A 27,773-nucleotide genomic window follows, 5' to 3' on the forward strand; every position below is an offset into this window, starting at 1 on the left:
CATTGCATTCCATATCATTTTTATGTGTTATGTTATTTGTTTTGCTATAAATGTAACGAAGTGTGAATAAATAAAATAATTCAGTTAATATCTTAAGTATAACCGGTTTATAACTCCCTTAATAAATAATACAACAATATTTTTACGGGCAGTTCTATTTTTACAGGCATGGTTGTAAAAATTTAACTAATACTAATAGCCAGACCACAATTTTTGTAGGAAGCGTAGGGATATGGATTGTTCGCCTTGCAATCATCAGAAATGTAAGATAGAGGAATACATACAACTTAGAATTATTAACATATTTTGAATAATTTTGTCAGTAACATATCATAGTTTTAATGGAACTAAACTTGAAAAACAGACTCCAGTCGAATACTAATAATAATAATACTTTCACAAATTATTTTTAATAAAAATAATATCACTAGTAATTAAGATATAATAAATAACAATACACACTCAAATACATTGTCTTATAATACACACACTTGTTAAGTATTTTGTCATTAGCACGTTACCACTACTTTAATATAAAATACAAAATTATTTTGTTTCTTTAAGGTGAGGGTTTATTCTTTCTTCGATGAGATCAAAAACGCCAATCCTGTCGTAGCTGTAAAAAAAAATATATTGACCATTTCGGCACTTCGGTTTGGGGCTTAAGAAAACGACTCTCAATCGTTAGGTCTTGCGTTAGAATAACGCTTTTGCACCAATATATTGAATTTCTGTGTGCGCAATTAACTTTTGTCATACGACAAAGGCAATAATCATCAACCAGTCTAAAGTCGTTCGACAATATATCAGGCCTCCTATGCCAGTATATGCCTACTTTTCATAAAAAATTATTAAAAGGACGGATGCAGTAGGTACTGCGGATTATTATTTTGTAAAAAAATAAGTTTGAATCTAACTAAATTGTGTATTATATAGACGTGGTCTTATACACACGTCTAAAATACAAAAATTAAAAAATAATTCATTACAAACACACGCACATATGATTGTTTACTAAACAGCGTTACGGAAACATTATATTTCATTAAAATACTACCAATTATTTTATGAAACTGACGTCAGAGTAACTTCACCAGTAATCGAACAATTCTCATATGTTTTTATTAGAATTTAGATATCTTACCGCCAACTATAGCTGCTAATGAAAAGAAAGGAACAGCGCACCCCATGTCTAATAGTATTGGAAACAATATATTTCCAGATACAGAGCCAGATCGGCCCATCGTCATCACTATAGCGACAGCTAACGATCTGCAAAATTGAATATATATATCGCTCCCTTAGTTGTAGAAAAACTCAATTTTTGGTAGATTTCAAGTGCTAAGGACACAAAATTAAATTTTCTATAAGTTAGCGCTGAGAGAAAGAACGAGGTCGCCTCTTCCACACCTCTGCCGCGCATTCCACGATCTTACTGCTACAAGTTACTAATTAGTAAAGTGTCCATAGAGGAAATTAGACTATTCAAACAAAGCGCAATTCGGGTTTGTACCCTTCTTGTAATTTAAAAACTTAATATGTAGTTACATATTATAAGCTACATACAAATAAAATGAATCAGTAGTAATAAGTATTCAGATAAGAAAACTCGCAGGTAACGCAAGTCTATTATGACATTCATAAAATAAAATCAACCCAGTTCTATTGCGTTGGAATTAATTAAAAATAAAGTATGAAATACATTTTAAAATAACTGAAATCCATTTTGCTGTCGTTTTAATTACGTAGACGCGGTGATTTCGGTGAAAACCTTTTACGAAACTAGATCGAAATCCCAACAGTATCTAGGAAAAATATCGGAAAAACAGGTTAGAAATGATGCTATACAGTTATTTTCTTAAAGGTTCTATTTGTGTCACGGTTATGTGTAATATAAACGTACTAGGGATATCGTGTAAGATTTTTCGCAAAGTTGAGTAAATTTACTTCAAACCATAATTTCTTCACTTTCTTTTGATAAAAACCGTACAAAAATCTTTTCGGTAGTTGAATTTATTGCATACATATAGGTCATTCACGTCTCGAAGACAGGGATGTATTTTTATATCATTTAAAATTTCGTTAAATTATCTAAAAATAATGTTTTCTAGGCCGAGTTTATAGCGACGGTAACTTTAGTGTAACTAGTGATTAGTGTTTAGGCGTGTTGTTGTCGGCCCTAGGGTGTGAGTGTGTAAGCAAAAAAAACATGCTGCGCGTTTTGCTTAATTCTGACCGGTCATTAGCATATCTTGCCAATCGTAGACACTCGACCGTCGATTCATTCAAACCAAATACTATCAAACAAAGAAGTGTGAGTCAAATTAGCAATTAGCTTACAGATTAATTTAGAAGCGTTATAAAGCGTTATAAAATCTGGACTTAAATTGGTTTTCTAAACCAAATTGTTTTTGCAACCTTTAATAAAACGCATTTGGCTCACAAATCCAGTTTTTGTACAAGTTACGTAAGTTGTAGACTAAATTTATATTTCGAATTCAGAAGAATTCTACGTGCAAAGATTTTTATTTTACAAAAGCTTCATCATTCCCGAGCTTAAAGCTTGAAACACTTATCGTGTAATAAGGAGCTGAAACTTTTATAGCGTCACTTCAACCAAAATAATAAACTTAAAGTAATACGCTTGTACTTATAAATTATATAATCTAGTTATTCCTATACTTTTTTAATGCAATACATTAAATACGACAATAATTTAAAATACGGAATAAATATATTTTGTTTATATAAGTTTATTATATGTGCACATCATCTTTGTATAGATAGTTATGTAGCGTAGAGGACGTGCCTTTTGTAAAGTGATAATGCTGCCAGTGGCTTTAGCATTGTCCCCTAGCGTTGCTGGAATTTTTAAGAATTGGAACGTCCCAAGAACGAAGTATTTTTGAACCCTAATTTGAATTTAACAAAAAATATCTTAAGGCCGTTCGACGAAGGAGGAAAAAACTGCAGTAAAAAAAGATAAGTTGTGCTTGTGTAATTTTGAATTAAATCAATAGTTTGTAATAGTTAGTAATAAAGTTTCTTTGAATTCTAATGGCGTCTTTATACATATAAATATCAAATTTCAATTATCAGTCTTGCTTCCAGCCTCTTGCCTTCCTGGCTTGTATTATATTAAATATATATATTAAAATTTTCCCTTCACTTTTTAATTTCCAAAACAGTTTAGTTACTTGAAATAAGCTTTACCTTGTGGTGGTCGGGAAATGTTGTAGTACCATCGTCTGTGTCAAACTGGCCATTAATGTTGATATGGCGACGTCTGTTGAAAACAGCGCTACCATAGCAACCTTCGAGTTGGCCCATCTCACTGCTATAGTCAAGGCCATGGCTATAAATCCACAGACTATATATAGGTTCCGTTTACCGATTTTGTTTACTAGTACACCGCTGATTATAGGTGGTATACAGCAAACGGAGCCTAGGATGAGACTATTGATGTATGATTCGGCACCACTCCGCGCCTGAAAATTTAATACTTTTACTTGTATTTTATTTATGCAATAACTATTAAAACTAGTCATAACAATGCCCTAACATACGGTAAAGGCAAGTGCATCACTAGCTAATATAAATTCAGGTACAATAAGATCACGTAGAATAATAAAATAATGTATTCCAAATAAAATATGAAATATCAGATATCAAAATAAATCGCCTTTAGGATCATACAGTGGATCCAGAGCAGATGTGATCGATTATAGGCGGAAAAATAAAAATGTTGAGAAAACTGTTCAGATTAATTCGTTTAGTACATATAAACTATAATTTTAGTATGTTGGTTGCTCATAGTAATAATTTTTGACAAAACACTCACTGGTATGCAAACTTCATCTCTTTCAGGAAGAGTTTTCAGTTTTAAGTCTTTGGAGTAAGAATCTATGATGACGCAGATATCACTACTACCACTTGAATAATGCTCAAACATGGCAGATAGCTGTGGGAACCACATTCTCAGTACTATATATCTGAAAAAAAAAACATAATGAAAATCTTACATAGTACGAATGTTATTTACTATTTTTGTAGTTTTATTGCCGTAATATTCTAAATTCGAATTAAATACAATCATTTATTGTAGAATGAATATTAAACTAATAATTAATTAATAAAAAACATTAATTTTATAAAATTAATGTGAATTTCAGTTGTTTTTTTTAAAACTAATTTTCACAATTTTACAACAATATATTTTTAACTCAATATTGTAACAGATGTTTCGCGTGTTTTGTAGATATAACTAAGTTTGACAAACATTAATTGAACATAAAGTACTGTAAAGTAGTAATAATTAAATGCGATAAATTAATTTATTTAATGACTACGCATAATAAAGACGATTTATCATCAATGTTTGTGTGGGGTAACTAAAAAAAAAGGGTGCGTGTACTTATGTACGCGCGTAAGAAGTTATACTTCTTTGGCATTATTAAAAATAGTTTTTGATTGCATGCAAATAATTAATTACAATTAAATAATCAAAGACTGGAAAAGGTGTCATTATAGTCAATAAAGTTCAGTTTACATTTGAAAAATTAAATAAATAAAATATATTTATTATTATTCTCTTACATTAAGTGTAACATAAATTATATTTTTATTCGAATGTTGTTTTTAAATTATGTCCAATGCCGTAGCATATTCCGTGGGCAACTTCATGAATGATCGTAAAATTTCACTCTCAGCAATTTTTCATAACGCGCCTAAAGAAGTATAACTTCAAAAAATATTTTTTCATTTACTAATGTAAGTGGTTAATGTAAATACAACAGGCTATGTATAGTTATATTATTTTTATGTCGCCAATAAGAGATTAATTTTGGTTAGGATGATCTAGACCTAGACTACAAAACTAGACCGCAAAAAAAAACTAACTTAAATTTTTACAACTTATATTAACACAACTAATACTCATATTAAAAAATGTTCACTAACCAAATTTTTGTATGGATTCATTAATAAAGTTCTAGTAAATAAATTGAACAATTAATCGTAAAGACAGGTTATACAGCGTCCGTCAGAGCGTGGATATTGATGAGTACTGATACCAAAATACGTAACAAAAGGCACATGACGTATACGTACGATTACTGTTGTAAAATTGGGAAAATACTTTAATACAAAAATGTGTCATAGTCCCATTACTGCGTTGTGGGCATTGATATACAAAAAACCCAAGATGCACAATCAACGTCTAAAAAACGTCCTCTAAAAATGACCGCAACATTCTAATTTGTGCGCTCATTTCAAATAGTCTCGCGTCTAATAAGTGGAGTCGATGTTATTTATTTGTGTTTTTTTTATAAATAAATTTATGTACTTTTGAACTTTTTTGTGTGTAGTTTTTGACAAATATATTTACGCTATATAAAGTGTAGGTCAGGAGGTAGCCAATTTAACATTTTTTTTTAATTTAAAGAAACAACTTTTTAACCGGATTAAAGTTATGAATTATTATAAATTTACAACTATTTAACATTCAACACCTTTTGTCTTCAGTCACCGTGACCACGCACGCTGTAAAGTACCCGAAAAGTCGGATAAATTTAAAATTATGTTAAATAGTTGTAAATAAAAAAGTCATGTTCGACTCCACTCAATACCTTGTCCTACCGATCACGGTCGGTCGTCAAATTTTATTTCTTTATGTACGTATACATTGCGTTGTAATAACAACTTTAAGCAATTCGCGTAAGGTTGATTTTGCAATAATATATGCTTGTAACATATACTGTTATAGACATACTGTTATAGAAAGGGACAGAAATAGTGTTTCGGGACACTTTCGAGCGTTTCTTTTATTCGAGACTGTGCATCTTGGGTTTTTTGTATATCAATGGTTGTGGGGTTTGAAAACGAAACAAGCGGTATATTACAAAAAATCAACTGCCGTGCGAGTTATATTTGAAATTTGATAAATCAAATAATAAAAACTCAAGTTAAAATTGCAATGACCACGCGATTTATCATCAGTAATTCGAGTTTAAACTACGCGGTTTGTGCAGAATGTGCATAATTTATAACAAACCCTTTGTTTTCCTGTTACCATCGTAAATAGAAATTGTTTTCACAGTCAGTTAGATTATTTATGATTTTTTTCTTAAATTGTTTATGGAGTTGCAGTTACTGTGTAGTATTCGGCCTATGTGAGTGTTTAATGTCCAAATACTTTTTGTATACAAATACTGAAATTAGATAACATATTTGTTTCGTATAATAATTTCAAAAATAATAATATTGCATTTCTCAAGTTTCTATATTTCGAGTTGTCTGGAAGAGATCACTTGTCTGTTAAGTCACCTAACTCCAAATCGTGCTTAGTATTTATTGTATGAGTGGAGAAAAAAAATATATATTCTCTATATTAACCACTCACGTATAGTAATAGAATATAAGCAAAATAATGAAATGTTAATTGCTATGTAACGAATGAACGCAATGTAACAGTTGAGGAGAGTGCATACGTCTGGCCATACTCTCGGGGCGTAACTCCCATGATTTAGTTAATTGCTACAAAACGAATGACTGCGAAATAGCAGCTGAAGAGAATGCCAGCTTCTGGCTGTACTCTCGGGGCGTTACTCCCATAATTTAGTTAATTCTATGAAACGAATGACTGCAAAGAAACAGTCGGAGAGAGTGTCTGCGTCTGGCTATACTCTTGGGGCGTAACTGTGACGATTTAGGAAATCGTCACGCATATAAAACTAATAGAGCCTGAGTGAGCTAAATTAACAGCCTGGGCTCGTACAATTAGGTTTATAAAAGAATAATAAAAATACATACAATGTCATCGAAGTAAAGTTCAGCACGCAAAATAGAGTGAGGTATCCCAGAAGTGGCATGCGGAACATTGGCCTGATATTGTGAAATGCACTTGACAGTTGACTCGCTGGTGATATTGATTGACGCTGCAAAAGCAGGTGTTTGCCCTTCCATAGGTCTTTGTACTGCAAAGAATCAAATATAAGTGTTATCACAATTTTAAAAAAATGTGTGTTTCTCTATTATTCGATTTTAAGAAAAAAAATCCTTGAATCGATAAGTTTTTTTTAGTTATGTGAAACTTATTAACCCCGGACTACCTTATATTATTATTGTATTTTTGTCAGCGGTCTCTCATCCCGTTGGGATTCCCTCCTGGGGTAATAAGTTCAATCCGCTACTGTGCACCAATGGAATTTCTATCTATGTCACACTCACTCGTCCGGTAAAAAAAAATCGAAAGAGGAAACCAGCATTCCACTCAAAAAGTCGACGGTGTGTGTCAAGCACAGAAAGTTAATCAACTTTGCCTACCTACTTGCCTTTAAGAAATGATCACGGAACAAATACATATTATGTCTGAAACCCAGATAAGGTTGTAGCGCCAATGGTTTTTATTGTATTTCTGTATGTATGGCCCAAATAAATCAAGGCTTTGTACTTTTTTATGGCTTTTTTAATATTTATTTTAAAAATGAAAAATGCAGCTGCGTATTTCAATAAACGTATTGATATAGCTCTTGGAATTACAGTGGATTACTTCATACTGTTGCTAAAATTTATAATTCGCTTAAAAAGAGCAAAATTGAAAACTTAACTAGTATTATTTTTCTTGCATAGTAATCTAAATAAATAAAAATGAAATGCAAAATATATTACTAAGCGTATAACTCGAAGACGGCTGGACCAATTCGATTATTTTTTTATTCCTTGAACACTGAGGATGGTTTTTTTGAATACCAAATTTGCTCGGAAAACCCTAAAAAACCCTTTTTCCGGAAAAGCGAATAGTCTCTATAGGGTAGCATAGCATAAAGTACCTTATGTTGGTAGGTAGGTACTAAAAAGCTAGTCTAAGTAAAAATCATATTAAGGCGAAATGAAGTTATAAATTGATAAATGGAAAATTAGTACATTAATTGTAAAAGTATAAATCCATTAAAAAGTATGTATGATAAAAAGTAATACTCCTCACATACCCCAAACATATTTCACACAAAAATACATACACATACTTCATATCTTTTTCATAGAAATAACTTCGTAACGCACTAGACGTATTGGTTTAGGATCAATTTCCGGTGATGCAGTTATTGCCGGAACACAAAAGGCTAATTCGAAGAAGAACAAAAAAATACACGCCGTATTTATAATTTCCTCCTTTGGGGTTTTGAAGGTTTTTTTAACCAAAAAAAGACAGTGAAATGGGTCTGCCTATTTTCCATTAGTAAGTTATGTTACTCGTGGTAACATATTTTATTTTTTTCCAAGTTACGAGGAAAACGAGCAGGGACTTTGAATGAAGTGCTAACCGCCGCCTACACGCAAGTTCAAGAGTGTGTGTCACTGGCTTTTGAAGGAATGGATATCCTTTTATTTAAAGGCCACTTAGTCAAGTGTAAAAATTATTACAATATTTTTCATATATTGTAAAAATTATTACAATTTTGGATAAAAATTACTTGAACATAGATTAAATCAAGAGTCACTACATCAACACCCACTAAATTGATAATTTTACTACCGTGAAATTAATTTCATTAGCTATTCAAGACAAGACAAGCGCAGAATGATAATAACAGTAATCGACTATACTAGCAAAAGCAACGCGTATACATTCTCTTGCTTTATATTTATTTATTTAAGTACAGTGTAGAATATACATGTTATTTATTTTATCGACATTTTTACATTAACACTTTACATCAACATCTTGCCAAACAATAACAACAAATTTGCTTTAATTTTCTTTTTATTAATTTTTTATTATTTTTAATATTACTATGTAGGTTAAGAAAATTTGTAAATATGAACTGTATATTTGATTGTTGTTTAGGTTTTAATAAACCATATTTTTTAAATAAATAATACTATTTTATCTTCTAAGTGTTGAAAGGCAAGCTAGACTTTGTTTTTAATCCAATATTCATGTTCGTTGTAAAGTTTTATTACAGGAATAATGAATTAGGACTATTATGCCTGTTGGTATGTAAGCTAAAAAATCTAGTTTTCTTTGTCGTTTTAAACTAAACACTAACCGAAATATAAACCGTAAATTTACAATATATTTAGCCTATGAATTTTTTGATAATTGGACGTACTGATAGAATCATTCTGTGATATCGTGGTAGAATGTAATCATGAAAAAATGCCGCTTGTCACACCGACACGTAACATTAAATTAACGACGTCCAATTTAGTAGGATAGTCGGATTTATTTTATCTTCAGACTAACTATCTAATAGGGGTTTTATCACTTTGGTTTAACTAAGTGTTGCCTACAGTGTTCCGTTTCCTCAACGTATATTTGACATTCATGATGTAAATTGTCAAGTATTGAAAGCTATGCGAATTTTGAAATTAAATTTTACATTATTTTATTATATAGATTGATGAAAGAAGTGTGGATGTGTGTGTGGTGGAAACATAAACTGTTTTTTTCTGTCCAGAACGTCGAACTTCATTACTAAACCCAATGTAACATAATTAAATTGTGCGTACTAAAACGGTACATTTATAGAATGTATATTATAACATATATGTATGTAGAACAGCAGCAGACTGCAAATTTGACACAACAACACAACACACAACAATTGAATTTATTATGTTCAAACATTTGTTTTACTCAAATTAAAATTTGTGGTTGTTTGAATTTGTAGTGAAATCGTAAAATAAAAAAAAATATGATGCTAGGATATTCCACAGGACACAGCTTGTGCAGGTCCCACAATAACATTTTAAAACTACATGGATTTTTTTGTTAATTTTCTGGAGTTAATCACTACCACCACCACCACACCCTTTCACTAGACATTGGCTTGACGTTAAATATGTATGCAAAATGTTTTATTCGTTCAAAAAAGTTGGAAGCATAAATCGAATATAAGCCTCCGTAAATAAAGAGGATTAAAATTTTACATAGCATGTTCGTTCCGTACTAAATCGTGATTGGAGACATCGGCTGAATTATGAACTTGGATTACAGTAAGATTTATAAAATCCGAGCTACGATTTTGTGGATTACATATTCAAGGACGCGGCTATTCTTTGCTCGTAGTTTTATTGAGTTTGACGTTATGGCTTATTGATTTAGAATTATTTATACTAGAAATAAAAAACCTATACAGAGTGTGACTAATCACTTATATGACTTGACTGTGTGACTTATATTATCTTAGTACTACGAGTTTTTTATGTAAGCAGTATATTAAATGTAAAAATCATTTATAATTAGGGATTATTTAAAATAAATTCAAAAAGCGCTTAACAGTAGAAAAAAATACCTATAATAAACTCATAATCATATCAGATATCTGTATAATTTTTTCATTTAGTCATAATCAAATTAATTTATTAATATTGGTAAATATGTACGCTAATGAATGTCAATATTCAAAAAGGTCTAAAATTTACCTTTACGAAGAAAGAGAACTGGCAATAATTCTGCGCCGTACTTTTTACTCGACAAGTTTTTGGTTTATGTCCTCATATGCCGAATGGTTATGTGCAATGTTAAATGTTAAATTTCTGACATAAAAAAGGTCATTGACCGGGATTTTACCCCAAGACCGTAGTAGTAGTTACTTGTACTACTACTACTACCTTAGTACCACTGGACTATTGAAGCTTCCACGTTAAAGGTTAGAATGTATAAGGCCCAATATAATATAAATTACAATATTAAAGCCCCAAGACTGTTTCGCTGAAGTTTCAAAGTTAAATATACGCATGAAAGATCACAGCAGGTCGCGAGTGAATACATTTTAATAATAATCAATGCGATGGGGGCCTTTATTGAAGCGTTATTAAAACATTTCATTTTATCTAAAACGATTTTACATGGACTTCCTTGATTTACAGGAAGATTATCCTGCGTTTATTGTTCGTTTGAATTTAGAATTCTCTTAGAACAAATGTTTTGTCTCTGTCTAAGCCAGATTGAAAGGAAAAGCAACGGCAGTTTATTAAATAAAAAAAGTGCATGCGTACAAAGTACACATGTCAGAAATGAAACTTCTTTGGCAAACTAATTTTTAACTCTTGTTCATATTTATACCAATCTGAAACTTTAGATTTCCGAGACTTAGAGGAAGGGAAAAAGGAAGATATGTTAGGAATTTAATTGTAATTAAAATATTAATAGTATCGAAAATTAATACAAATAATAAATTTAATTTTTAAAATTCTTCGAACATAAAATCGCGTGGAATTTTAATTTACAATTCGTCATTTCAAATTTCAATAAATTATTTTGCATAAAATACAAAATACTAATATTTCATAAATTCTCTTTACGAAATTTTAATTTTAAAAATAGAATTTCTAGGAGGTGAGTTGCCTTTCTCACTCTTTCTCAATCGGTCTGAATCACTCTCTCCCTTTTCTTCGACTAAAACGCTGCACATTCCGAAGTTCTGTAAAAATTTTACCCTGATGCGCCTAAAGAAGTTTCACTTCAAAAAATATATGATTTTGCTTTCGTAAGATTGTCTACGTGATAAAACTATCAATCTAAACGTCTATTGTTATTACTTTTTGATTTTGTAAATTTATCGATTTATTTTCATCGGTACAAAAGCATCGTACATGATATTTATAAGTGTTCATTCTTAATTAAAACTGTGAAAGAGACGTATCGAACATAACAGTTAACACATAACTTTAACCAAATAAAGTACTTGGAAATTTCAGTAGGACGTTTATTTTAAAAACAACTTCCTTTCCTCCTGACTACTAATTATTTAAAAAAACATTGAGCAAAATTATTCTAATTCCAACTTAAAATTCAAACCGAAGTTGCGACCACGAAAACAAGAAACCTCGCTGTCGTAACTGATAAATTATATCCGTACTAAAATCCACGGCTGTAACTCAGCTAAATGGGACATAAAAACACATTTTAGTTGGTCGTGCAATTACATAATCATTGCCAAGGTGATTCTGGAGAATGGCCAACTATTTTTTGGTTTGAGGAAGCCGCGAGATCGCTGCGTTTTGTTATAATGCTTACGTGATTAAGGCGATGTACTTTACTATTTGTACAAGAACGTCGAGAGTATTATGGAATGAAGTTTACACTTTATTCGTAAGAACTAAAATAAGGTTTATTACAGCATTTTCATTTGTTTTTTGTTCATTCTTGTTTATAATGTAGGTGTGTTCTTTTAATTGATAGAATGATATCTTAAATAATAATGTTCATTATATTTTGTAATCGTATTCGTTATTAGAAATATATGTTAGTTATTTCGTCTATGTATTTGCGTGTTCCCACGAGAATGTCAGTGCGTGCTCATATTTCACCATGCCTCCTGCTGATAGAGAACAAATATTTGTTTGTTTTTATTATTAATTAACTACTAATTACTTAAAGATGTCATGTGAAACATGGTGTAACGGTTGCAGCTTCGTACAAACATTTTGTAAAACAAAAAAATTGGCGATTAAAAAGAGTGGCCGAGAATTTATTGCCAGTTCTTCTCGTCCGTTCTACGCCCTTGACTTGAGAACTGGCAGTAAATGTAAAATTAGAAGCATTTAATATGTATTTCTTTATACACGTTCATAAATGTACATTGTGTAACGTAAACGAATAAATGATTTTGAATATAAGAGTAACTTACCATTACGTATTAATACGAATTAATAAAAGGTAGTTCAATTATATCAACACTATCCAACTGTTATAATATTTTATTTAAATCGATACTTTTACATTTTATTATTTATGGACGTGATATATTCTGAGTCTCACTAAAAACTTTAACATAAAATTCTAAAGGCTGGAATGAAAGTGTAAATAAATTTATGTACAATATATTTACAAATCATTTGTATAAGTAAACTCACCTTGAATGTATCAGCTGGTTTTCTCGTATTTTCCTTATAAACTTTAATTAATACCTCTCTCGCCTCATCGTACTTTTGCTGGGAAATATAGAACATTGGACTCTCTGGCAGTAGTATGTATTGGATCGTACCAACCAATGCCCAAAAAGATAGAATCAGGTAATAGTAGTTCCAAGTATGAAGTACTGAAAAACAAATGGGAACTAAGTAGTCAAGAAAGAAAATTGTTAAAGGTTTTAAGTTAACATGCTGATAATTTTTACATAATAAATTTTCTATTTGATAGGAATTAAACCACAACATGATTCCCATTCCCATTAATATTTAGAGTTGAGACAGTGCGATTTCCCTCGTATTTACAAGCTCATACAATTCAACTGTTCATACAAGTTCAATATAAATTAATAGAATAAATATATATTTACAAAACATCAAAAAAGTCACTTCTAGCATTTATTTATATTTGTGAACCAGCTTTTAAGAAATTACTGCTAATTCATTCAATTATTTGCAGTTACCTGCATTTTTGTAAAAAAATAATGTACATACTGTTAGCAACAAATATTTTCATTTTAGATAGCTTATTATCAATTAATTTAATAACACGATGTACATAACTAACCTAATCTAAGGTATTCTAAATTTTCTCACTTAGTGAATGTATTTAATTGAGAAATAAAGAACGTATATATTTGAACCGAACCAAACATCCAAATCCCCTTCACAAGTACATAGTACCTTAAACCAAAGCCTTTAATCATTAGTACAACATTGTAACAATGTATTCTATGGCTTCTGTGATATTGGATACAATACCTTCAATATAACATAGAAGGTAACTGTTGGAATTGCTTATTGCGAAAGAAATATTACCGCGATTACTCTTCACATGTTTATGACAGGCATATATTTTGATAACCTAGGCATCGTCTGATGTCTAGAAGTCACGTTAGTACCGATAGCAAATAAAATAATAAACTTTTGTATGTTTTTATATGAAATTCGTATTTGTAACTAAACTCTTTTTTTTGGATATTCGGTAGGTCTAAAAACAGGACGTAAACTGTTTTATATACTACCAAGTGATAACATAGCAGTTTTGGCTTAGTGGTTTGTGCGTACGACTCTCCTCCCTGAGGTCGTAGGTTCGATCCGTGTTAGTGCACCAATAGACGTTTCTTTCTAAATGCGCATTTCATACTCGCTCGTACGGAAAAGAAGAATAAACTGGCTTGCTTTCACCCAAAAAGTCGAGTTTATAATGAAACATGAAAAGCTAATTTTATAGTGTATTTGCAATGGGAATTTTAAAGCCGTCCCTTTCTAAAGCATGGTAAAGACATACTTCTATTTTATGGACACACCTCCTATTGCCAATCCTTTTGGATGATACACATTTCTGTGTCTGTTTTATTTTGTGACACAGTGGCTTTCACAACATGTGTCGGTTAAAGATAACAAGATTTTTAAGTTGACCAAGCCATGAGTTAACGTACTAGCTGTAATTTATTAATAAACTCGCAGTTTTGGAAACGTTCATTAGTGCTTTGAATAATAGATCCACACTATAAAGGCTCTTGATGTTTCCAAGAACTCATACAAAGTAAATTTCCAGAGGCGACAGACAAGGGTTATATTCATTCTTGGAAACTGTATACATTCACTTCACCCCTTAGAATTTTGAAAATACTTACACATCAGTTCTCTTTAATAGAATATTAAACATTTTGAAAGCTTTTGGATTTTGAAATATCACATTGTTTGAAGAAAATTTAAATCTAAGTATGCAACATTACATTTCTAACAGTAGGTAAATATTATGGAATTTTTGAAGACAATTAGGCGTCGTAGGATTAGAAGTCTGCGCTTTACAACCTGATAAGATTATTTAGGTTTATACAGGGCGTCCCAAGACATCAAGGGAAGTATCTTAAATGTCGTCAATAGGATATATTGCTGAAAGAAGACTTTATTTTATTTTGAAAAGTAAGTTGACTGTATTTAACGATTTTCTAAAAAAAACTTGTCTGGGAATCGAACCGAAATTATTGTATTATTTATTTATAAATGTCAGGACAATTCACACAGATTGATATTTTTCTTGAAATTCGACTCAAACAATTCACCTTATTCCTTTTTTTAATTGGCATCAAAAAATAAGGGTAATTTATACATTTAAGTCGATTCCTTTTCCCGATGTTACAAGTAATTTTAAAAAAATCATGGAATGCTACTTAATGCTATACTAACTTTTTAAAATAAAATAAAGCCTTATTTCAGCAAAATATCTCTCTCTCTATCTCTCTATCTTCGATATTTAAGGTACTTTCTCTTGATGTCCCATACTCTTGGGACGCCCTGTATACATTACACATATCATGATACGTATATCATGGTTGGTGCTAGGTCTCTCTGTACCCAATCGGGTTACGGGGAAATAATAACAAATTTCACTCACCAAACGCCCCGTCAAAGAACGAAACTTTCCAATCTTGAATTAGTATACCCCACGACATGAGAGCGACAATCACTTGGCCTATAGGAATCGCAGCAGATGTAATAAGCATAATCCGATCTCTTACTCCATCGTGATAGAATTCAGATGTCAATGTCAACATGGAACTATATGCTGCGGCGAAACTGAAATACATTTTATATATAATTTTATCCACCGTAAAATATAAATGAACGTGTAAATAATGCTACAATAAAATCATTTTATAGGAATACTAGCTGACCCGGTAAACGTTGTTTTCCCATGTATATTATTTCTAGGAAACATCTTTTAGTTCAATTTAATTAACTATCTACTATAATAAAAAATATGGGTTGATCGTAGATGGGTAAAAATTAAGGGTTGTATGTATCGTTGTATACTGTATCTTAAAAAAATAAAAACCTAGGAAATTGTCTATAAAATATTTTTATTTGGGTTGGACACCCCTTATCACTTCAGGGGTTTGAAAAATAGTAGCCGATTCTGAGACTTACTGTATATGCATAAAAAAGTTTCATATGAATCGGTCGAGCCGTTTCGGAGGAGTATGGGACACGAGAATTTTACATATTAGATTTAATTAAGATAATTTTTGCATATAAATTAATGATTATACCTACACATTTAATTGTTGCAATAATTCTGGAATTAAAGAAGCAATAGTTTAGATAACTTAGAAGATGTTAATTTAAGACCACCGAAAAGTTGTCAGGAAGCCTTTTATTCTTAGTTAACAAAGTGAGCATCAACTTTCATAGTTGGACTAGTCTTAAATATATTACCATTATTAATTTATGATTATTTTACACATTAAACTCCAGTGTTAGAGTACTTTATTCGTTCCTAGAACTAACAAGAATATTTAAAACAAAAACCCAAAAACATCCCCAAAGAGTAAAGACCGTGTACTTAAACTCAATAATTTCATCCAAAAATAGAGTATTTTATCTGTTCTATTTCTTTCAAGCCGGATAATTTCATTTGTCACTTTCGTTCTTCCAAAATGAAATTTATTTTCGCTTTATATTGCTGACGCTACGTAAAGGAGCGTGTGGATAGGGACAGATACTTTTCCAACCAAACGACGTTTCTCAAGCAAATAGAGAATATAGATGACATTGATTTACAAAGCCCCGTGAAATTTAAACATTTCAACTAAAGAAATCATTCTTATCTTTCTACCAAATTGTATTAGCACTATTGTGAAAAGTGACATAAGTGTAACATAACCTACTTATATTCTATGAAGCGGTAATCAAAATGGCTATACAATATACATCAAAGATGCTGCAATAAAACAAAAGAAATTTAGCAGTTTGTAGAATCTATTGTATTTCGTAGAATGGATATTATTCAATTAATATTTTTTCTTGTTTAATTGATTTTAGCTCAACTCGCCGAATTTAACGGTAGTGATATCATGTATCGTTATTAGTAATGATACCAAAATCTAATTAAGTTGTAGTACAGATTAACAACTATTAAATGTAAGTTTATCTCCTTGTTGAACTAGTAATTTTTATTCACATATTCTTAAGCTGGTTTTTTTTCAGTTGAATGAATTTTAATAATAAGATTTAAGATGTTGGTACAATCTAAACCTTGCATATTTTCTTATTGTCTTTAAAGGTAGAATAGAAGTTTTTAAAAACTCCATTAGGAAGACATCTTTAAATGTTTTGGCAAATTATTATAATACTTGATTTTCCTTTAAAATGCCAGATTTATTTATAGCATAACCAATGTCTACTTCGGCAATGACGTACCAATCAACAGATACGCTGCAAACATGCTTATTGATTACTAGTATACTTAGCCAAGCGTTGTTGTGGCTAAGATTTTTGGTGTATAATATAATAGTAAACTATTCAAGAGAAAAGGCAGGAGAACACCAATCCACCATGCTTTTTTGGTGGTTATGCCATTAAATTGTAGCTTATGTGAAACGTTGGTAATTATTTTGATAAGGATCAGTACCTAGGTACGAATAAAGAGCCTTTTCTAGCGGTGGTATTTTAATAAAAAAAATAATAAAAGGACGCTTATTGTGACGTAACTATAAAATATAGAGACATGCTGTCGCGACATTTTTTATAAATAGTGATGTGTCCTGAAAAATTGTAATACAGCATTTTGTTCTATCATTAATAGTTTTCGCAGCGCACACGATTGAAGGAAGTGTTTTGTTTATTTTTTTACACCTTGGGTTAGATTATTCAAGTTTTAGTAAGCATCCCTTATTTTGAAAATGAAACATAGCCTATGTCACTCGAGAATAGTGTAGCTTGCCAACGGTGAAATAATTTTTGAAATCGGTCCAGTAGTTTCAGAGCCTATTCATTTCAAACAAACAAAAAATCAAACTTTTCCTCTTTATAATATTAGTATAGATTCACTTATGTTTAAACATATATGGTAGGGAAAATTGCGGAAACTTGGAGCAAACGTTCTTAGAATGTTAAGAAATACTTTTCTATAAGACTTCGTTGCAACTGCGCTCCTGTATAACGTATATACGTGAAGAGACTTAGGTTTTCTTACTGTTGTTATCTTATCACACATAACACATTATGAAAGTTGTGTGAGGAAAATTACAAGTATGAACGGTTGTGTAATATTCCCAGATTACGTTATTGTGAAATATACCTCTACTCTTTGTTCTACTTCGCTGCATCAAGATATTTTAAAAGATATAAAAATGTAGAAAATTGTACAAATGTAGAAAGTAGGAAATTTATTTTATAATTCCACGTAAATATTACACAAAAACATTTATTATATTTATTTTATTTTCATAATGCTTAGCTATTTCTTTATTGTTATTTTATTTCAAATCGTTAATGAACTAAATAGTTTATTCCTCCTTTTGCATTTAGTAAATACTAAATTAGGAATTAAAGCGAATTTTAAACTATAAATAATTTACGGTTAAAATAACGATACGTTAGTTGGAGTTGAACTAAACTGGTTTTATTATAAACATGAACTAAATTTAAATTGATGGAAAATTAATTGACATTTTCTTTGTATGGTGTTTTTTTGTTATATCACAAAAACAAAAAAATAAAAACTTAAGCAAACATAAGAATAATACAAAAAGTAACAAGCGTAGAAAGCGTTTTTTAATTCAATGAATTATTTTCTTTTAATAAAATTGACATTTCTTAACACAATACTTTAATAAGATTACGTTTCTTCATTTTAAATTAGAATTGTGAAACAAGAAAATATTGCTTTGAGCAATATAGCCGCGTGCTCTACACAAATTATTTTGTTAATATTCCTGTTTTGTTTTTTATTACTGTTTGTAATAAAAAAAAATACTAAATTTTTTAAATATCCTAAGAAAATCAGTAGCGCTATAACCTTTTTAGGTCTGGGCCTCAGATTTCTGTATCCGTTTCATGATCATTTGTCAATCTAATAGGAAAGTAGGTGATCAGCCCCCCGTGCCTGACACGCCGTCGCCGTTTTCGGTCTAAAGCAGGCCGATTTCCTCACGATGTTTTCCTCCACCGTTCGAGCGAATGTTAAATGCGCACATATAAAGTCCATCGGTGCACAGCCAGGGATCGAACCTATGACCTCAGGTATGAGAGTCGCACGCTGAAGCCACTAAGCCAACACAGCTCTAAAATAATAAAATATCCTAAGACCTTATTGTAATTATAAGAATGCTATATGCAAAGTGTACTTACAAAACTCCTATGCTAAAATTGGACATGGTTAACATTACGTAAGTTTGACTAAGTCCAGATAAAAACATGAAGACGAATGTTCCACCGCAGCCGAGTACAACAAATGTTTTCCTTCCAAACGCGTCCGTAAGGAAGCCAGCAATTATTGAAGATGTTAACATACCTTAAATTTACCAATATTATTATTAATTGAAGTAGCTCTTAAACGCTTTTCAGCAATTGATTTTTCGGCTTCAATACTTGTTTTATACATAAAAGAAAAACATCGTGACTACCAAAGCGAATAATTGCGTGATACAAGAACTCAACATTAAGGTTGTAATCGCGATCGCTATTAGGTGATACACAGTACCGGCTGAGAATCTAAGAAATAAAGATATGCAAAAATATAAAGTGTATTGGTTAATAAAACATACCTAAATAAGGCATAGCATTCAACACGCCCTTATCCACTAGATCCAAATCGAAATCGCATTCAGCCTCCGACAAGATATACGATGAACTGGATGCCATCATAACACCCGTCACCAATCCCACAAATACCGCGAGCATCAGTCGCACGTGGAAAAAGCCATAACCACATTCTTTTAGAGCAAGGTTCACTTCCTCCAAAGCAAATTGTGATTTAGACTCAGCGGCAGAGCGACCTGCAACCAATGAAATTCAATTTAATTAGGGCCTCAAAACTGTTTAATGTCCGTTAACAATAGAGTATAGAGCAGACACATTTCTGCGTCAAGGTCATAATTTAGCAAGGCAAATGCATACTGTGCCTACTTTCACGAACTAATAATGGCCAAAAATCCCGCGAGTAGGCATCTACATAGATGTCATATAAGTATATTCTTATATACGAAATAGAGGGATTTAAGCACATGATAGCACGGGTTTGGTATTCTTTATAATTTTTCGCTCATAGGTGAGGGTAGTCGGGCTGTGAACCTAATGTCAGCTTGTGCGTTATGTACATATAGCTTGATCGTATTGCCGAACAGGTATTACCGATATTTCAGCCTTGCTATTCTGTAACTCACACAGCGGTTTTCGCATCGGCGGTCGCTCTCAATTCAGTCGTGAAGCAGTCATTTCATGATTTGGCATTCTGATAAACAATAAACTACAAGCTCCCACCTTTTCAGAATGCCAAATCATAAATGACTGCTTCACGACTGATTTGAGAGCGACCGCCGATGTGAAAACCGCTGTGTGAGTTCGAAAAGTGAGTTACAGAATCGCAGGGCTGATACTCCACCAAACAAATAGGACCATGCTGCGATATAAATGCCTTAAGATGTAAGGCAATGGCGGCATTGTCTTTGCCGCCATTTTAGCTATCAGATTTTCGTCAATGACAATTTAGCATGCTTTCAGGTTGACAATTGACATATGCCAGCGTAATCAACTCTGTGAACTCGCTGACAGGCACATGTGCAGTGACAATTTTAATTGTAAAAACATATAAAGACATTTCTTTGTATAATTAATTCACATCAAACAGCTGATACAAAACTGATTTGTCAGACATCGTATAGCTCATGCTATAAATTTGTATATTTCTATCAAATATTATTTATATTGTGATACTTTTTTTTCCAATTAAAATTTAATTGCCACAATGTTGCACATGTCATGTAAAGTTTAGTTTGTACAGAATACAATGTAAAAAAGTAGGGGTCTATTTAAAGTGGCTGGTGCATTTCGAGTATACTCACGCCGAGATGTCTGCAAACATGTCCACGATATGCAAATTTAATGTACCATCCGGTCACGACCCTTTGAAGATGTATACATCAAGTGTGTTCATACATGTTTAGTATTACAGTCTAGTCAAATTATATTTGTGTATATTGTGCTAGCTGGATAGCAGCCATATTACGTGTAACAATTAATACACAATTTTCAAAGGTCTAGAAGGTGACGTCTTTTTTTTAATACATAAAAAGAGCGTACCAATTCTCGGCAACAAACTCGCACTCGCGAGTCCTCTGGCGTTGAGTGTCCATGGGCGGTATTACTTAACTTATTAGATGAGCCTCCTACCCATTTGCACCCTGTTCAAAAACAAGGAAAATATATAATCACAATTGGTATTTTATTAAGATTGAATTCTACTTCACAATGAAAAATAAAGTTAGTTCGTTTTAGAACTCAAAAATTAAATATTCTAAGGTGAATTTAAAACAAGTTAATATAATATTCTCAATCAAAATTGTTGCATCGAAGCGGTAATGTCGCTTTTCAGTTTGACGTGAATTTATACAGTCAAGAATATATGACACCACTTAATTGATCGAGCGGCTGTTCGCTTAAATTTCATGAATTAATAGTTGACCTATATAGTACAATAACTTTAAATATACTATATCTTTAAGCCTATAACAGTAAAAGAGTTGTTCTAGAATCGAATGCATTACCTCAGACTTTAGAAAGTTCTTTAGATGCGTAGATTTAACTCCTAAACTATATTTAAACTAACATTTTGGCTGGGACTCCGATTTCTATATCTTCTTTTGATAATTTTTTATAGCCCAGAAGGTATACAGTTTTAGAAGTGTTTCGTTCGGCTAAGTATAACTCTAATTTCGCTTGGGAGTTTGTTGTAAAAACGAATACAATTTCCATATGAGGAGTGGTTTATCTTTTGTAGCCTGGTTGGTCGTATACTCAAATTAGTTCTATTTCGCGTATTATACTGGTGAAAGTTAGCATTTGTTTTAAAATCGTTTCAGATAGTGTCATAATATTTAATTCCTTAAACTTATTCCGTACCGACTCCCTCGGAGAAACACAACAAATATAATCTATATAATACTGTCTATCCATAAATTGTAGGATTACGAAGTGTGATTATTAAGAAGTTCAGTGAAAAACGGTCTTACCATTCGATTGGATGAAAAGAAACTATTTTTATTTTCGCTTAAGCTAAAGTGACCCTTAAATCTTAATGTACAACTTCAAGCTCAGCCATAAGTACTTGTATTGACGGAGGTTAGGAAATGGCTGAAGGGCTGTATCGTGGAGGCCGGTTAATCTTACGATTGGCACTTTTTTGGTCCCATGCCAAATAGGCTTGAATTTAGGACGTGTTTTTGTCAATGTAAAACAAAAAATAATGAATTTCTGGAACCGGGACGGGCTAATAAGGAAAGTAATTCTAGCTTGGATTTTCCTTCTATATCTTCTTTTTGTTGCGTCATTAATATTTCTTTAGTATTCTGTGCTTGGATATGTTAATGTTTTCTTGTTCAAATACTAGTTAGTTACAAGTATCGCATTTAGTAATGCGTGTTGCATGGGTTAATTATCTTGTTTAATATAACTAATGGTATATGATTGTAATAACCACATGGACTTATCGACTGTCTGCTTTAATAAATAAATTATTATTACTATTAACGCACTAACTACAAAAACAAACCAGGGCTACAACCTTTTAGGTCTGCGCCTCAAATTTCTGTATCTGTTTCATGATCATTTATTTATTTTGTTTTAATCAGCCTCAGCCTATGTCTGACATATGCCGTCGACTTTTTGTGTCTAAGGAATGCCGATTACAATGTTTTTCTTCACCGAGCAAATGTTAAAGACGCATATAGACAGAACGTCTGAACTTACGAACGTTGAACGCCATTAGACCAACACTATTTCAACCTAAATAAATGTTAATTCCCAGAAATGATCTCGCAGATAGTATTTGGAAAAAAATATATAAGTTGAATATTTATGTAAAACTGTTGTGTATTATTAATTTTGTATCTCAAATATAGGTTGTAGTTTTATAGAAAACTGACCTTATTTTAGACAAAAATATGTTTCGAGACATCCAGACACCGCAAGACAGTAATCCCAAAAAATATTAAATTAATTCGGTAAAACCATTCTAAAAATGAATACCTACAAATTCTATAACGGAACGCAAAACAGGAAGTGGTAAGCGTTTTAAAACATCAAAGCGATGGTAAAACTAAAAAGTTATTAATATATATTATTTAAATCTCAGGCCATATTTATAAAATGTTATTTTTTATTTACAAGATATTTTCATTTCTTAATGCATTCACGAGCCTTCGGTGGCATCATTTGACATTAAAAAAACTTTAACATTAGATGAATTCCTACTAAAAGTATCGATAGAATTGTTTTTAAAATGAATAGAGTGAGACTGAATTAAATTAATTCAGATTGATGCCACTTTTAAATCGTACAGAAAATTCGTGCAGAAGTCTCTGAAATCATTGCAAACATATCGTTGTTGTATTATATGTGAGATCACGCATATAATACAACAACGCAATATCACTACGTCTTGTAAATGAGATCTCCATTTAATCAAATGTTCCATAACCACTCATTCAGCCATATTCAATATACGTTCTCACAAACAATGCGGTTCGTTCTATAAGACCCCTCCAAGCTCACATAGATACAATTTAATAGCAACTTGTATTTGACTCAGTAAACACTGGGATAGAATTGCTTCAAGATGAACAAGTTTAAATGTATGCAGTTCAGTTATTAACATCAAGACTGTATTATTGTGAATATAGCCGCAAACATTTTTGTACCTTATTGCAAATAAATTGTTTAAAAAAAATCGAGTTTAACTTTCTTAAATATAGACGATCACAAGTCCCATAGTTTAATTGTATTATTTTTTATTGGCCATTGATGAAAAACATATCAAAGAAAAACTCGACCATATTATACCATTTACGCGATACTCGTCGCAAATAGAATTCAAACTAAAATCCCATTCCCATCGACTAAATCTATAAAGCTTAGTTTACACTACGGATTTTTCCGCACAATTGCCGAATAAAGAACGTACAGCTCTTAGCAATTTTCGATAGACGATTATTTTTGGGAGCGAACCGGGTTTTTTGAGAGCCGCACAATGCTTCCCATATTTTTCGTTCGCAAAAAGTATTCCAGTCTGTTGCACGCTTCAGGGGGATTTATCCGGGAAAAGTGACCGCACTTTGATGCTGTGACGCAATTAGCTCGAGTGAAAAACGGAGTTTGGATCACTGCAGTTTCCCGTATATGAGCTTAATTACGAATATGTGATGGAAAATCTTGTTACAAATTTGATGTTAAAATAGGTAGTTAAATTGGCATTATGATATTCCATCAGTATTTTCAAAGCGCAACATTTTTTCACATGTGAAAAAAGAAAGGTGGTGATTTAAATGTGAATCCTAAAAAGGTTTTAAAACAATAAAGATCCAGCCCAGTTGTTTTTTAAATACGTGACGTTATTGTATTTAAAAGTGATATGGCTAAACAGTCATAATCAATAATTTCACAACCGTTTAGATATATGTACACAAACTAGTGGACCCCACTGATGTTGTCCTGCATATTTCAAGTGATTAGGATATTTAACAAGGTATGAAAGTACCGACTGCAGCGCTATCTACCGGGCTTATTTGTGAATGCAGGGTTCCACCCAAACGCATACAAAAAATCATTCAAATAGGTCCAGCCGTTGAAGAGGAGTTTAGTGACATATATACGTACAGTAGATTTATAAATACATATACATATGTAAGCTATTCTATCTTTTAAGTTAGATTAAACTGCACACGGTGAGCAAATTTGATTGAAATCGCTTAAGTAGTTTAGGAGTCCATAGCGGACAATAACGTGACGCGTAATTTATATATATTAAGATAAACGATATATAGTATTAGATTCATGAACCTCTATTTCTAGAAAAATATTCAACTGAAACGCCAAGAAAATTTACATACACAAACATTAAGATTAAAGAGAATAGAGTATTTATGTTAGTCTTATTCAAATTCAAATATATTCAATGATCTTATTGGAACACTTATGAACCATTTTGGCTTAATTAATTGTTGTGTGTAATAATGCTATTCTAAACTAATTCACAGTACTTTACAGTTTACGAGCAATTATTGTTCAGAAAATTATTTAGTTGACAAAATTAGTTCTTAGTTAATGTTTACACTCTAAGGCTGTTAATATGTATAGGAATTGGTCTAAAGTCTGAATTTCAATACTAACTCATTTTCTTTAAGTAATCGGTCGATGCGTAATCAACTAATCGCTGTCATTGAATTCGAAAATAGTTTATTTTAAATACCGAGACAGATAAATATTGTACAATACAATGAGTGAGATTTGCATGTCGGACAGAACCGACGTAAAACAGAGGTTTTTTACAATTACAATTACGAGTACATTTTAATTTTATAGATTTATTTTAAAGCTTGAAGATTAGACAAGCATAAATTTTAAGCCTTTTATAGATGCAATAGACATAGACATAACATTTATTACAAACGAAAACACATAAACACACAAAATAACAATACTTAAAGAAAAAATAAAAAAGACATATACAAAAACAATAAAAATTAAAAATTCCCTTTTGCCATTCGGTTCGCTTCTAGTGTCCAATGTGTGTGTACTGTGGTTGTAATTGGCCCTGGCTCAGCATTTTGCTGAGGAGCAAAAAGTTCCACAGCGCTGGTCATTCTGCCAGAGACCACAGCAGCTAGTTTGCGCCTCAGTAGCAAAGAAAAATAATAAAACGAATAATAATGATACTAAGTAGAAAATAATAATATTAAAGTTAGCAGTGTAGTAATGAATCAACATCGAAATCGATAAATATTATATTAAAATAAAATTTACCACGTTACTAATTGCCAGAGGGCTTGCACTAGCGTTGCCTATCTTTTAAGAATTAGTAAGCTTTTTTTTTTAAGGACCCTAAGTTGAACTGGTTCGAAAATAATTCTACTTTGATTGGTGCCTTCCCTAAAGATCGACCGTATTTGTCGCGGTATGGGTGATGGGTCGGCAAGTTGGATGACCTGCACAGGGAGAATACCCTGTGCAGTAGTGGAATGGAGGTCTGGCAGGAATTGCCTTGGACAGCAACACAAGAGACCAAAAGGGTCAAGTCCCCGAAGGGAGGCGGGCCAATTTCTCGACGAATCTGGCAATGTACTCAGCCCTAGCAATTTCCAGATTGAAAGACCTAGAGGCTGAGTTTTATCCTTTTTTAAGTTTGCATACAGTCTGATAGTCGCATCACCGAATGTCGCCGCTTCTACTTAGGCTTTAAAGCATTCTCGATTTCGACGCAAGGCCGCCTGTGTTTTAACCAAGGCTGAGAATTGCCATCGCAGGGAATGGAATAAAAAGTTCCATATCCCGCAGGACCATCTCAGTGACAGTGTCAGCACCGACGCGTGACCCGGTGGAGGGCGCCCAGAGGGGCTTGTTTTTACCCCGTTTTACTCTGGGGTAGTCTCTGTTTTTAGAAGGGCTCTTGTATTGCAAGTATGATTAGGTAAACTTATTGCATCAATTCGCGCTGGTTTTCTGTGAGACTTACTGCCCCGGTCATGCCTGCCCATTTGTCTAAAAATCCTAATGTTAGCGAAATGTGAAAATAACGATGAACACACTGATATAACATGAATACTTTTATCATATTACATATTATACATTAGCAAGATAACGATAAAAACGTGTTTTACTCACCGGTTTTAGCTAAAGTTGGTAAATCAACTTCACTCATTTTAACCTCTCAATTTATCATAAAAATATTTGAAACGTCTTTTCACTTCATATAAAAAGCGACTGATTTAAATTTGATTATGAATAATGATATGAACAAAATATTATCTGCATTACCTTGATTTATATGTCCAATCAAATATGAGCTATCGCTTTCGCTATATCAACATAATGTTGGAATAAGTTCGTGTACAATATAGTTCATTTTAAAATGGTTTTGTATAAATAGAAGTCTATTTTGCCAGATACAGTACTGCAGGTAAATATTGTGTGTTTGGCATGATTCAATATGGGGTGGAATAACATACAATTTTACACTGAATATACGTAGACAAATTTGATTAATTATAAAAACATAAGCATAAGCGCTCATTAAATATTAACTAACCGTCTAGTAGACAATATATTTTAATCTTACACTGAATTCGCAGCACCAGCAAGGGTGCGTTGCTACAGGTTCCACGTTTTTTTATTATTCGATTGTAGTACATACACAATATGTGGTCTGGAAAGCAAAATGCTAACAGTTTAAACTCATATAATCTCGTATCATTTTTTAAATCTGTATACATCTGTGCATTATTTTTCAATTACAAATAGCAGTTTAACCGTGTGACTGTACTTGCAGTCGCGCGTTCTAATCCCGGCGGCAACATGTTGAACAGTGGCATGACCTACACGCACGAATAATTTTAGACAAAAAACTGTTGATGACATGTCAGGCACAGTTTTACCTACTTGTCTATAAAGCAAAGAAAGAAACAAATGCAGTCTAATTTTCATACAGGTTGTACTGTCATATCAGATTATAAAAATATTTGTATTTATCAAGTTAATTTAAAACACCATATACATACCGCTAAATTTCACAAGATATTTCGTGGCACCGTCATTATTTGCTTTATATTTGTTAACCAAACAATACTGATGAAATCGTATTTTATGTAAAATGAGTTTATATTTACATTACGAAAAAATGTGGTCCTATCTTCCGCCCGCAACGTCTATGGCATCTAAAAGACCTTGAGAAGTTTTTAACTAGTAAACTACAAACTACCGCGATTTTAGAATTCTCATTAATAATCTTAATATATATAAATTACGTGTCACGTTGTTTGTCCGCTATGGACTCCTAAACTACCGAACCCATATCAATC

General features: G+C 31.9%; 2 protein-coding genes across 2 annotated transcripts in view; one reads left to right on the top strand and one right to left on the bottom strand.

Annotated features, from left to right (window-relative positions):
* LOC125063187 (synaptic vesicle glycoprotein 2A-like) lies at window positions 1–26,680 on the bottom strand. The gene is made up of 10 exons (XM_047669488.1): window positions 26,581–26,680; window positions 19,473–19,703; window positions 19,057–19,219; window positions 15,320–15,501; window positions 12,862–13,046; window positions 6,811–6,974; window positions 3,842–3,992; window positions 3,214–3,488; window positions 1,145–1,272; window positions 1–616 (listed from the first exon to the last, which is right to left on the bottom strand). Exons 1-10 carry the CDS (start codon window positions 26,615–26,617, stop codon window positions 573–575), a joined length of 1,560 nt encoding a protein of 519 aa, XP_047525444.1. The 5' UTR covers window positions 26,618–26,680; the 3' UTR covers window positions 1–572.
* Window positions 1–27,773, top strand: part of LOC125063196 (hemicentin-2-like) — a 241,160-nt gene that overhangs the window by 74,588 nt on the left and 138,799 nt on the right. The window lies entirely within an intron of this gene.

Source organism: Pieris napi, chromosome 1 (assembly GCF_905475465.1).
Source record: "Pieris napi chromosome 1, ilPieNapi1.2, whole genome shotgun sequence".
Lineage (NCBI taxonomy): Eukaryota > Metazoa > Arthropoda > Insecta > Lepidoptera > Pieridae > Pieris > Pieris napi.

What these genes read in the sequence shown, in the direction of transcription:
- LOC125063187 (XM_047669488.1), bottom strand. Translation starts at nt 26,617, where the DNA reads ATGAGTGAAGTTGATTTACCAACTTTAGCTAAAACCG. An exon ending in AACTTTACTTCGATGACATT is followed by an intron (nt 3,993 to 6,810) that starts GTATGTATTTTT and finishes TTTTTTTTTCAG; the next exon opens with ATATATAGTACTGAGAATGT. An exon ending in CATTTCCCGACCACCACAAG is followed by an intron (nt 1,273 to 3,213) that starts GTAAAGCTTATT and finishes TCAATTTTGCAG; the next exon opens with ATCGTTAGCTGTCGCTATAG.